This window comes from Diadema antillarum, unplaced genomic scaffold (assembly GCF_040938485.1).
Source record: "Diadema antillarum isolate AM-2024a unplaced genomic scaffold, OU_Dant_1.0 seq00001370_RagTag, whole genome shotgun sequence".
NCBI classification, from domain to species: Eukaryota; Metazoa; Echinodermata; class Echinoidea; order Diadematoida; family Diadematidae; genus Diadema; species Diadema antillarum.
Genome location: NW_027272131.1, coordinates 1,432,210 through 1,444,741, shown reverse-complemented (window position 1 = coordinate 1,444,741; position 12,532 = coordinate 1,432,210). Strand labels below are relative to the sequence as shown.

At 36.5% G+C, this 12,532-nt stretch overlaps 1 protein-coding gene across 1 annotated transcript; it reads left to right on the top strand.

Annotated features, from left to right (window-relative positions):
- Window positions 1–2,981: 2,981 nt before the first annotated feature.
- Window positions 2,982–7,185, top strand: LOC139708747 (uncharacterized). The gene is made up of 4 exons (XM_071620682.1): window positions 2,982–3,160; window positions 4,634–4,799; window positions 5,966–6,147; window positions 7,018–7,185. The coding sequence occupies exons 1-4, from the start codon at window positions 3,005–3,007 to the stop codon at window positions 7,183–7,185; spliced, it is 672 nt and encodes a 223-aa protein (XP_071476783.1). The 5' UTR covers window positions 2,982–3,004.
- Window positions 7,186–12,532: the final 5,347 nt, after the last annotated feature.

The following is a 12,532-nucleotide window of genomic DNA, read 5'->3' as shown; positions in this document are numbered from 1 at the left end:
GTTATGCAGTTCCATGACAATGCTTCGTCGACATTATAAGTCGACAATAGTATTTCTCGCCGGGGGGGGGGGGGGGGGGGGGAATCCTGCGACAAAAATGCTCCTCGACAAAGTGAAAATTCGCCGGAGAAATTGCCGGCCGAGCAACTATTGGTGGTGCAAATGTTGGTGAATTAATCGTCGGCGCAGCAATTATCATCGGAGCAAATGTCCGTGGAGTAAACATCTATATACAGAGCAAATGTCTGCAGAGCAAATGTCTCGAATCATTTGTCGTGGAATTTATATCGGTTTTTTTTTTTTTGAACGATTGGAGGCGGAGCATTAGCTTCTGGTAAATATCCTGGCTTCTGAAATTTTGCGGTCACTGCCATGGCCGGCGCGCCACGTTTTCAAATGTGTGTGTGTGGGGGGGGGGGGGGAAGGAGGAGGCAGGTTGCTGAGGTTGGCAATTATATTTCTGGTGCTATAGTTTCGTCAGATAACAAGCAAAAAAAAAAAAAAAAAAAGAGGGGGGGGGGCCCTCAGCGCAACTTCTGCTGCCACTTCCGGGTTTCATCAGCTAACAACGCAACTTTCTCATTCCACTTCCATGCGGGGCATGTTATAACAAACTTACAGAAGGATACTAGTATACGATTACTAGTAACCCACTCCTAAGCATTGTCATGGAACTGCATAACGTATGACTCAAGTATTTTGGGTACAGCATGGAGTTGACTAAATCACATACTTGAAGCGTATGACAGCACGGCTATTGCGATCACCGACCTAGTTTAATAAGTTGGTTTATTTGTTAGCTAGTTGTTGTTTTTTTTACTTTGCGTATGTTTGTTTGTTTGTGTGTGTGTGTGTGTTTGTTTGTTTGTTTGTTTGTTTGTTTGTTTGTTTAATCAATTCTCAGCTGCAGAGGTGGCCTGTCCTGGTCCTGTGTACTTTTGAGCAAATGTAGACCGTTATGCATTAGTTGTTGATCGATAGACATCCTTGCAAAAAGGAATGGATTTGAAAAAAATGAAATGAAAAAGAAAGAGAGAGCAAATACGCAAGTTAACACAGAGCAATTGATGGATACTGTATACAGACGTAGGGCCTATATACCATCAATATAAATTATTTTGCCATGTTGAATTACAGTGACACAGTCACATGGATCGGATTACATGATCATTATATAAATGCGAATTGCATGCCCTGGCAATAGCTCATAACACATGGCTCACCTAATAATTCGGTTTAGTTTCGTAGCATTAATTGATTATGTCTACTGGATGTAGCCCCTTTTATACATGTTCAATATCTATTATTTGGCTTTTTGTATGATTACACTGTTTTGTTCGAAATTTCAGGAATACACACACACACACACACACAAATAAATAAATGAATAAATCGTTGTTCGATAATCTTTCCCCATGACCATCCTGACTTTTGATGATACTATGGGAATACATATGTGTATTTTTACAATACTGCAGAGATTTAAGGTGATTAAGTTTGATTAGCCCTACTTCAAAAATCAAACATAATTAAGACTTAAAACTTTCAGGATATGTAGCCCACAATATGAGAGACAGTGGAGATAATCATATGAAACCTTACATTTTTCATGTATATTTTAAACAATATGCCTTAAAAATTGACCATTTTAGGATCCCAAATTTGTGACATGATTAGTAACCCTAAGATCAAATGCATCATACTCAACTAAATTATATATTTCTATGAGTTTTTTTGACTGATCTTATTCCAGAACATGCCTATTTGGAATGACATGTAAAAAAAATCCTGTTAATAAACCTTTTTCATTCCTAAAATGCCATCATAAACAGTGCGTAACGCGTGTTACGCTTGGTGTCCACGCGACAACCGTTACGCAGAGATCCTAGAAAAGGTTGATGGGAATTCTGAAAATCAATGCATTTTTGCTGTTTTAATGAGTTCAAGGGGGATGAAATATATGTAACTTTTGTTCCAAAATATTTACATCTTTATGTCAAAATTAACAATGGTAAATCAGCAATTTTTTTTTTTTTTTTTTTTTTTTTTTGGTGTCCAATGTAACCACCGTTAGACATGAAGATTTGATCTTTTATTTTGTACATTTCCAATACTATTTATTGGCCTTTCTGATTTTTCTGAGTTCCTTTCCAGGATAGGTATCCAAAAGAAAAAAATGTGAATTATATAAAATATTTGGGAAGAATCTATTTGCCTCTTTCTCTTTGGTGTCCAACCGGGAAGCGCGTTGCGACACGCGTGATGCATATTTGGAAAATGCATAAAATAAGTACAAACAGTAAAATTCTGCACTGTTATCACAATACATTAGTTACATTATTAACAAATCAAGTTTATAAATGTTTTGTGATCAACAATATGTGTTTAAAATTATTTTCAATATTCTATGTAACGGTTGTTACATAGGACACCAAGCATTTTCAGTGAATTTCCCTATAGGAATGTGCACAAAATAAAATTTTTCTGATTTAAATTTTTACAGAGTTTTTTTGTGCGCTATCTCTCTGTACAATCGTGAATATCAAGAAGTCATTATTCATTAAAATGAAGCTTATTTTGAGGTCATTCTAGTGGAATTTAATTTGTAGTACAATGTCACACTTTTGGTTGCAGTATATTGTAAAAATATACATATAGTCTACTTCTATTTTTTTAGTTGATTTGCATATATATTTTTTTTTCTCCTTGGGTAAGAGTTGTTTAGTTTGTCCTATGCCATTCTTTCAGAAAAAAAAAATCACTATACTTGTGACTTGACATTTTGTGAGCACAATATTCATCATCGTCCAATCCACAGCATGCATATTGGCACTCACCGTCTTGTCGCTTTTGTTGTTGTTTCTTTTTCATCCCCTCAGTACAGTGCGTTCGCGATTACTCCCCCCCCCCCCCCCCCCCCCTTCAGTACCGCGATAACGATACCGTTTTCGTTTTACATGAAATATAGTTTATTGTTTCCGCGTTCTATCCCGATTTGACTATCATGGCACTTGCCTGGTTTCAGCAACTCTCATTTTTAGCCAAGAGTGCAGTAGTTCTTGGAACAGGAACAGCTCTCGCAGGGGGAACTTACTTTGTGTTAAAGCAAATGCAAAGCCAAAATGACAATTCCTCGGCATCTGGTGGAGAATCTGACGGCGTAAGTAACCAAGCAATCCCGTTGAGTTTTGTAGTCCCATATACTTTGGTTTGTGTTTGTGTAGCTAAACTCGCGCTTGACGTCGACAACACACACTATTGTCACTATTCGTAACTAGTCTCTAGTTTAGTTTAAATAAAAATTTTACAGTGTGCACAGGTCACAAACAATGCCAATGTCAATGTCTTAAGTTTAATAATGGTTTGGTCTTTTCTCCCAAGAGGGTTTCTGCAGTACAGAAATGTGTTAACCATTCTGATCTAGTAGAACTTGCTACTTGGGTCATAGCAAGACTTTGTGCTAAAAATTCATGTGCATACTAAATTTACTTTACATGTAAATTTACAAAGACAAAGTCTAAAAATAGTAAATAAATTTATGAATGTCAGAATGATTATTAAATATTTAGATATGAGTTATGATTGCGATCTCCACAAGAAGACTTAGAGATCTAGAGCCATCTTTACAGAGCTAGTACCAAGTCTCACGTATTCTGCGTGAGACTCAAGCATTTAGGGTCCATCTCACGATCTCACGCAGGGCACCCATTTTTCTCACGCATCAGGTGAAGTCTGCAATTTGGGCCAAAAATAAGGAGCATAGCTCAAAGGATTCAAGTGATAGTTGCAATTGAAGGTATATTTCCCTTTTGTCTTTCAAAATATGTAAAAAGTAGCCACTTAAGTATGCACCTGATAGCACTATTAAGAGCTAAAAATTGAAAAGGCTCCCTACTGTGGGAGGCCACAGGGGGAAAAACCCCTCCCACACCCTCGCTTGCGCGCACATTCGCGCGCCGAGATGCAGAGTCATGAAAATCTCACTCATAAAAATTTTTTGAACTTGGCATCCCTGTCTTTATACTAGGCCTACAAGATATATGGAGGCAACAGTTGACCTGATACATGTACCAGTTAACAGTATAGCTTCCAGAGTGAGCTGCAATAGTGATTCATTCTTCGAGAAGAAGATGATTAGTGATAGACTCTTGCATGGCCATGGCGACGATGGGACAAACAAAGCTGATATCCTGCCCAACTTCAAAGGAGATGACCAATGAAGTGGTCTTAATCATGATTAGAGCGTAAAGATTGACTAGAAATCTAGAGTCTATTTGCATTTGATCAGATCAGGCAGAACAAGTTGATATCTGGTGGATTTGATAATTAATGGCAAAGTATGCAAGAATATCTACTTTATGAGATGCATTTGAAGGAGCCACTCTTTGTTCACTCTATTTTCTGAAATGATGTTTCTGCACTCGTGTCAGACTTGTGCTACACATTCTTGTGCTTAGTCATTAAATCACCAAAATTACTGAAAATAGAGAAAAAAAAACTTTTGGACTTACACATCTTAATTTACTCTGACATATATGTCTACGAGTTCATTCCAGGGTAAATAAGCAAAAGCTTTTTAACTTGGACATCTTAGTTTACTCTGGCATATCTGTTGTCATCAACTCCATTCCAGGGTATTCCAGAGAAGCGTGTCCTGGTGCTGGGATTAGATGGAGCTGGGAAGAGCAGCCTCCTGAAGTGTCTCAGCCACCAAGAAGGAGATGGCAAGCTGGAGCCCACTGAGGGGTTCAACGTCATGTGCATCCAAGCTAAAAATTCAACACTCAATGTCTGGGAAGGTAATGGCCAATATTGTGACATAAACTTCTGTTTAAGTGAAATGCCATGACTCAATCATAAAGGCATTGTGTAGGAACTCTTCCAGTTCAAAAAAAAAAAAAAAAGAAGGAAAAAACAATGAGTTGCTTAGTCCTCTGAAAAGAAAAAAAAAGAAAAAATAAGCACCATCAACGTCTTTGTCAAAAACTGCTCATTATCTAAAAATTGCAGAACAGTCTTTGAAGAGTAGAAAAGGAAGGGGATGAATGAATGAATGAAGAAATTCATTAATAATTGTTTCGTTAAAATCTTTGAGAGATTAATGACAAAGAGTGAGAAAGAGGGTAAGGAAGATGGAATAGAGGTTAGGGTGAAAGATAGCTCAGGCAATTGAGAGAGCAATTAAAGCCACCAATGCGCATTTTTTGGTACACTGGCCATAAAACAAGGTCATTGCCTCTGATTTTTCTTACACCAGTGCCAGATGAGATCATGTCTAACTCGATCATTTCACTGAAACAAGAAAGAAAGAAAAAAAAAAGAAGATCTATTTCATGTGGGTGCTAGTACCATGGCTATTTCACTCTCATTGTTTTTTGTTTTTCATAAAATTGTGCTGTATGTGTCTTTGTTGATTTATTGTGCTCTTATTGAAAGGCAATCAAGCCATGAGGAAATTTACAGGATTGTTGATTTTTTTTCATAGCTATTGCAAAATGCTTATTGTCATCCGACACTTTTGAGGACAATGTGGTATTCTGAGGAAGTAGTCCTTTGTCATGAAAATATTGTAGGTGCTTGTAAGCAAGTTCTATGTATGATATCTTTATCTTTTTCTCAGCATAGATTTATGGGGTCATCAATGTGGAATAAGTTTTATATGCTTGATTATGGAGTTATCACATAAGAGAAAGAAGAGTTGGGGGGGGGGGGACAAATATGTGTATTCTGCTCATAGGTATGTTTGTGAAATTTGTGCGTATTTGACTCTTTGGCGCAGAAAGGGTTAAGAAGAAATGAGAGAAATGTACAGATATAAGTGATGATAAAGTGAGAGGTAAACCATGATTTGCTGAAGCTACCCTTCAAGGGGAACAGAAAAATGCGCACTGGTAGTAAGTTTGAAATAAAGATACCCATAGACTAACATTTTCTTCTTTTCGACTTGTACATCGTCAACCCGCAGTCGGCGGAACCAAGAATGTGCGGTCCTACTGGGAGAACTTCTTGCAGGGTACGGAGCTGCTCGTTTTTGTTGTCGACTCGGCTGATGAAAGCAGGATAGGGGAAGCAAAAGAAGAGCTGCACAAGCTGCTGAAAGATGGCCGCCTCTCTGGAGTACCCCTGCTTGTGGTCGCCAACAAACAAGTAAGTCATTGAAGGCAAAATGTAAGGGATGGTAAGGTCAAGGGCAGTAAAAGTGATCCTCAAAATTCCTAACATAGTGCTCCTAATACTGTAGTGGGCCTTGATGCATTCTTGTCAGAAAATAGATCGTGAGAGAAATTTGATGATCAAATGTATATTGTTTTCAGAGTAGAAAAGGGGAACATAGGATTATATACATATATTTCATGTGAGAAATGCAGATTTAAAAATGTAAAACAATCAAAAACAGCATTTCTTGCCTACATGTTTGTGGAATTCTGAAGGTAAGACAGATTTAGGATGAAGGGAATGTGAGCAGGAAGTCATAGTATTTGAGATCAGATTTTGGCAGTTCTGCTTTTTGCAAAATTTGTAGTGAAGAGTGAGATTAGTAACAGTACTTGTGTAACTGATGGTAAACAGAACATAAGGGTTGATTAACTAATTTTTTTTTGTAGTTTAATCAAATGGTTATGTCACTGAAGTGAGTAATAGCAATCAGATCTTTGTAGATCTCTGCATTCAGTCCACATCTGCATGGTATATATAAATGCATTCATTGTAAAAGGAAAAAAAAAATAATACAAAGAACAGTTATCCAGCATACCATGTAATTGACATGAGAAAATGAAAACGTTCTTTGTTTACATTTACCTTTATTAAAGTGTGAAAAATACAGCCTACATTGCACAGTTATGAAGCTTGACTTCCCCACATAAACTTTGCATCTAAACATTAAAAACATCAATTCTGCTGTAGGGACCATGTAAACCTGCACATTTTGGCTAATTTTATCAGTTATGAATAATGCTGAATGTCACCAAGCAGTTTATCAAAGCACTGAGCAAATGTTGTCGTCTGAATTATCAGGACCTGTCCGGAGCGAAGAAAGGAGGCTCCTTCTTGGAGGCGCTGGACCTGGTACTGCCACTGAAGGACAGGGAAGTCCACCTGTTAGAGGTCAGCTCTCATGCTGAGAAGAAGAGTGAGAACATGGCGGAAGTCCTGGACCTCATGTCGGTACTATCAAGAAATTAGTCCCCACCCCCCCCCTTTTTTTTTTTGTTTTTTTGTTTATATGTTTCTGTCAGCCGATGATGTGGTCCATGGATGCATTGATGTGCCACTCAATGATTTAGAGCCCCTGTTGCACCAGGTTTGAACATGGGAGTGCTTATTTCAGGTTTGCTATGCGCGCATAGCCATGGCGCTGACGGGTACTTCTTGGAACTGTGCGCGCGTAATTTTATTTTGCATGTCTGTGGTGTGTGAAAGGGGAGCAGAAATGTTGAATGCGGTACTCAAGGTGGATAAACTCAAATTGCACAGGTGATGCGGATCCTTAACAATAAAGTCATATTTGTGATTTTGGGTATTTTATTGGTTATTGTTTTAAAGAACATGCTATGCATCTTCTCGTGCTGTACATTGGAATGGCAAGCGCTTCCCCCAGATATTAAACAATCTTGATCTTTTTTTCAAAGCACATCAGCTGTTCAAGTGCTAGTGGAGACAACACAGAAGTAACATGCTCTTCTTTTCAGTGGCAGACAAGCAGGTTTGTTGAGATTTAGAAAGCAAGTGTTTCAAACTTAAAAATATAAGCATGCATTTTTTATGACACTTGTAGCATTCTATTGATTTAGTTTTCCTTCATTCATTAAAACCCAAGTTGAGTGGCTTTTCATTTTAGATTGAATTCATTTCACAACATCTATAGTTTGAATATGTATGTGCCACTTAGCAACTCCCCGCGGATGTAAGTGAGGACGACCACTATCTTTAGAGGTCAACAAGAAAGTTGTCCTATCCAATGCTGTTTGTAGCTGCTGGATAGCAATTTGATGGACGAGATTGACCATTTTTTCATTGTGTACGCAGATACTGTAGTGTTTCTGTAGTAAATGGCGCCCTCAGTGACCCTATGTCTATCATGAGGCTGCCCCCTACTAAACAACACCTGATGCATTGATAGTACAATTTAAAACCCACCAACTTAAAATTGTTCTGTATGCAAGAAATAGAAGAAAGACCCGTTGATGGAGGTTGTAGGATAAAAATATTCAGAAATGTGAATACTTTGTGAAATCAGATGTTTTTGTTGTTCACCTGACATTCCAATTAGTATCCAGCTGGTGAAAGATATTAATTTGTAGAGTGTAATTTATAAGTTGTGAAAAATACGGAGTGAAAAGGGGCTGGGCACAACAATCTCTAAGCGAAGTAAAACAAGCACATTTAGATAGTAGCAGGAAAATACATCATAGCTTTAGGTTTACTTTCGTATTGTTGGTTCGATTGTTCAGTCCATAGTGTTGCCATTGTTAAAGACACATGTTTTGTTCTCGTTGAATCTCGTCTGAATTTAATAGTTTTCCTAGCATTTTAATGCAAATACTAAAACCTTGAAGTCCTTGCCATAGTTTGCACAAATGGTTCAAACTCCCACTCATAAACCTAGAGTGCTATGCATAATGTAGTTTGTTAACTCCTGCTTAGATTAGCGTGTCAGGCTGAGTGAATGATACAAGACAGACAGAGCAGGCAAAGGATATGCATTGGCATTGCCAATTTGAAGATTGTTGTACTTGACAATCAAGTTTAGTTAGTCTACTTTAACAAAACAGAAGGTTAGACTGGAATTTCTTTATTTTCTTTCTTTTTTTTGAAGGAAGGTGAGTTTTGTCCCCCTTCAAATCTGACTGAGAAAACTCTGTACATGTATTCTGACCCTAACCTACGCGAGTATTAGCTATAGAAGGTCTGCTCTGCAAAATAACATGTTGGGTTTTTTTAGTGAATCTTTCTTTTTATTATGTATGCATTACTGCACAGCCTATAAATCAGAGTTTATATCTGTTTACACATAGCTGTATGCGTCACAGAGAGAGACAGAGAGAGAGAGAGAGAGAGAGAGAGAGAACCGTGAAATTTATTGTCACCCCAGCTGAAGTGATATACATTTACGACATGCAAGTTTCGGCTGCGTGAGCTTCTTGCAGTTAATCAGGTGTAGTCCAGCATTTCTGATTGTGACTATGTGTATCTGTAATCCTGGGGTAGTTTGAAAGCCGTCCACAATATGGTATCTAGACTTGAACGGATAAATGCCACAGTATTTTGTTTTGTGCATAAGCCAAATTTCATGAGCATGTCAGGCTAGAGTCACCTTGAAAAGTCATTATGGTCCAGAATTTGTGCTATTCATTATTTGTTAATGTTATTTAACATGTAAATAATGTATTCCAGTATATATCTATAGGCAGTGTTTCTTTGACACAATTTTGATAGGAATCTTATTTTTCATGCCCTCATTGTTATCTTAGTACACATTTACATGTACATTTGCTTTTTGGACGGGTTGTTTGCTTTTTATGTGGACAACTTCTTGATCTATGATCAATCATCTTCTAATCATATGGGGACCAAATTATGACAAGAAACACACAAACAAATATGAGCACATATTCACTGAATCTTTCATTACAGGCATATAAGAATGATCTGTCTTAGCCAGGGTAGCCTTTAAAACTTTATAGCACTGTTCCCAAAGAGGACCCTCGTCACTGATACTCTGGTAACACGTTTTTCCTGCAATATTTCTGGAATTCATGGATACGGCACAACCTATGTTAAAAGTGCTCATAGCTTGGCACCTGATATCCAGTCCCAAGAAATTGTATGAAAGAGTACACACTGACTGTACCAAAAAGGAACAAATTACGCTGGAGTCTGGTATAATATACACAGATTGCAATTGCCTCATTGATACGTAATGACAACTGGAAAAAGTTATTTTGGCTTTGTGAAAATGTTTGTAGTGAAGTCCCATTAGGAGTGAAAAGTTCACATGAAAACCTGTCTACAATGCAACTTGAATGCATTTACAAGTTTGGATCAGAGACCTTTATCTCTGGGTCAGTCAATATTTCAGTTAATAGTAAATTTGCTTCAGTTAATAGTAAATCCCTGTTAAAAAAGAACATTAAAAAAAAAAAGATTTGACATTCTCTTGCATCAGAGTCCCACTCATATAGAAAAAAAAAAATGGCTAGCTTAACTAGCTGTTGCTGAGGTGGTTGCTTGATTTTTTTTTTCACGGTGCAGTTCACACACACACACACACACACACACACACACACACTTTAAAAAAAGCCCATCAAGTTTCAGCAATAACCCCTGATGATGTCACATCGACATTGACACGTCAATCCAGCTCTTCACGAGGAGCATTCCAAGTTGATTTATTTAAATCTTCATTTATTTTGTCTTGTTTTCTGAAAAAGAGTGACCTCTATGGATTTGAAATTGGTGATGCAACGATGAGCAGTACTTAGGAACCTTTTAAAAGAGAAACATTGAATATGTGAAGGGTTGTGGTGGTATACCTACAGACCATTACTGTGAATTGGGACACTTGATTGGAATTGGGGGGGGGGAATGATGGAAGAACATGACAAAAATCAATGCAAATGAACTGCATTCCATGTGTATATGAATTTGTCAATTGTTAAAATGAACTTGTTGCAGTCATTTCATTGTAAGATATTCAAAGTTATTTGTATATATATAAAATTCTAGATTTGTTCATGGACTTGGTTCCAGAGTGAACTTTTCTGATGTTCATTATTTCATCCCACTGCTCTTGTAAATATATGTATACATTTTTCCTTTCATTTGATAAGCATCTTATACATTTAAAAATAAATGTTTGTATGTTTTGATCTGTGCAAAGTATGAGTTTGATGTAAATGTATTCATACTAGCTGTGGATTTGGTGAATAAACATTTTCCATTCAGTATCATATCAGCCTGGAGTTTGACTGTAAAATTCTGCATGTTTTGTCTCTTACACAATATATGTCATGTTGTACATACTAAGATTGTGTCCCATATACATTGTACACGTATTTCTTCTTTTTAAAATACTGTACATGGCCAATAAGCCTGTTCAGGGCCCCACTTGTGTATGAGGATAAAAAAGGTCTTTTGTACCAGCAGGCAAATTGGTTTCTAAAGATAGGCATGTGTGATAAATGATTCGATTCATGTAATTTGTATAAATGGTGCTTGGCAACACACCCCTCTGAATCCTGGTATCTGACAATAATAGAAGTTTTTCAATACATTCATTGCAAATTTTAATGAGACGGATGCTTCTCCTAGTCTTAATTGATGGATGATTCTGGTCACCTGGTCAATTCAAGATAACTCTTAGCTTGGGCACAATCAATATAATTCCAGAAAATGTTACATCAAGCAACATCACTGTCAAAACGGGTCTAGCACCTAACCAACTGAGAGTCCAAACACATGTTGCACTGATGTGTACATGAGCAAACTCTGAACTGGCTTAGTGTCCCTTCATCCCAGAGGACATAATTTCTGTGTTCATCCATCGAGCTACAAGTTTTGACTGAATTTATTGTCACTTCATAGGGTGGAACACCCTGATCAGCAGAGCTGGTTTCCATAGGGGTCCACATACATAAACATAAATAATGGTAAAATGCAAAATATACATACAATTTGTATACACAACAATACATATACAATGATATAAGCTATAATAATTTATTATGGCAAATATACCTCAAAATGAATAAACAATGTTGATTCCATTACATTCCCTGAGATGATAAAAATATATAATACATGTATATTGAACTTATTATGGCAAATATACCTCAAAATGAATAAACATTAATGTTGATTCCATTACAATCCCTGAGATGATAAAAGTGTATGATACATGTATATTGAACTTATTACGGCAAATATACCTCAAAATTAATGAACAAAAAAAGTTGATTCCATTACAATCCCTGAGATGATAAAAATATATAATACATGTATATTGAACTTATTATGGCAAATATACCTCAAAATTAATAAACATTAATGTTGATTCCATTACAATACCTGAGATGATAAAAATATATCATACTTGTATATTGAACTTATTATGGCAAAATAATATACCTCAAAATGAATAAACAAAAATGTTGATTCCATTACAATCCCTGAGATGATAAAAATATATAATACATGTACAATGAACTTGTTATGGCAAATATACCTCAAAATCAATAAACATTAATGTTAATTCCATTACAATCCCTGAGATGATAAAAATATATAATATACTGCACATCATTAAATGAATATATAGATTTAAAAGCACATCAAACAACAATAGGTAAAAGTCACGCAAAGAGTAGGCCCTACACTTTGAAAGTGGCAAATCTCGAATTTACTGCATACCTTCTAATGAAGAAAGAATAGATGGAACTGTTACAATTTACAATTACACATGCAAACTATTACTAGTATTCAGAACTCTACTATTATATAGACACTATTTCAAATCATGATTAAAAGGGTT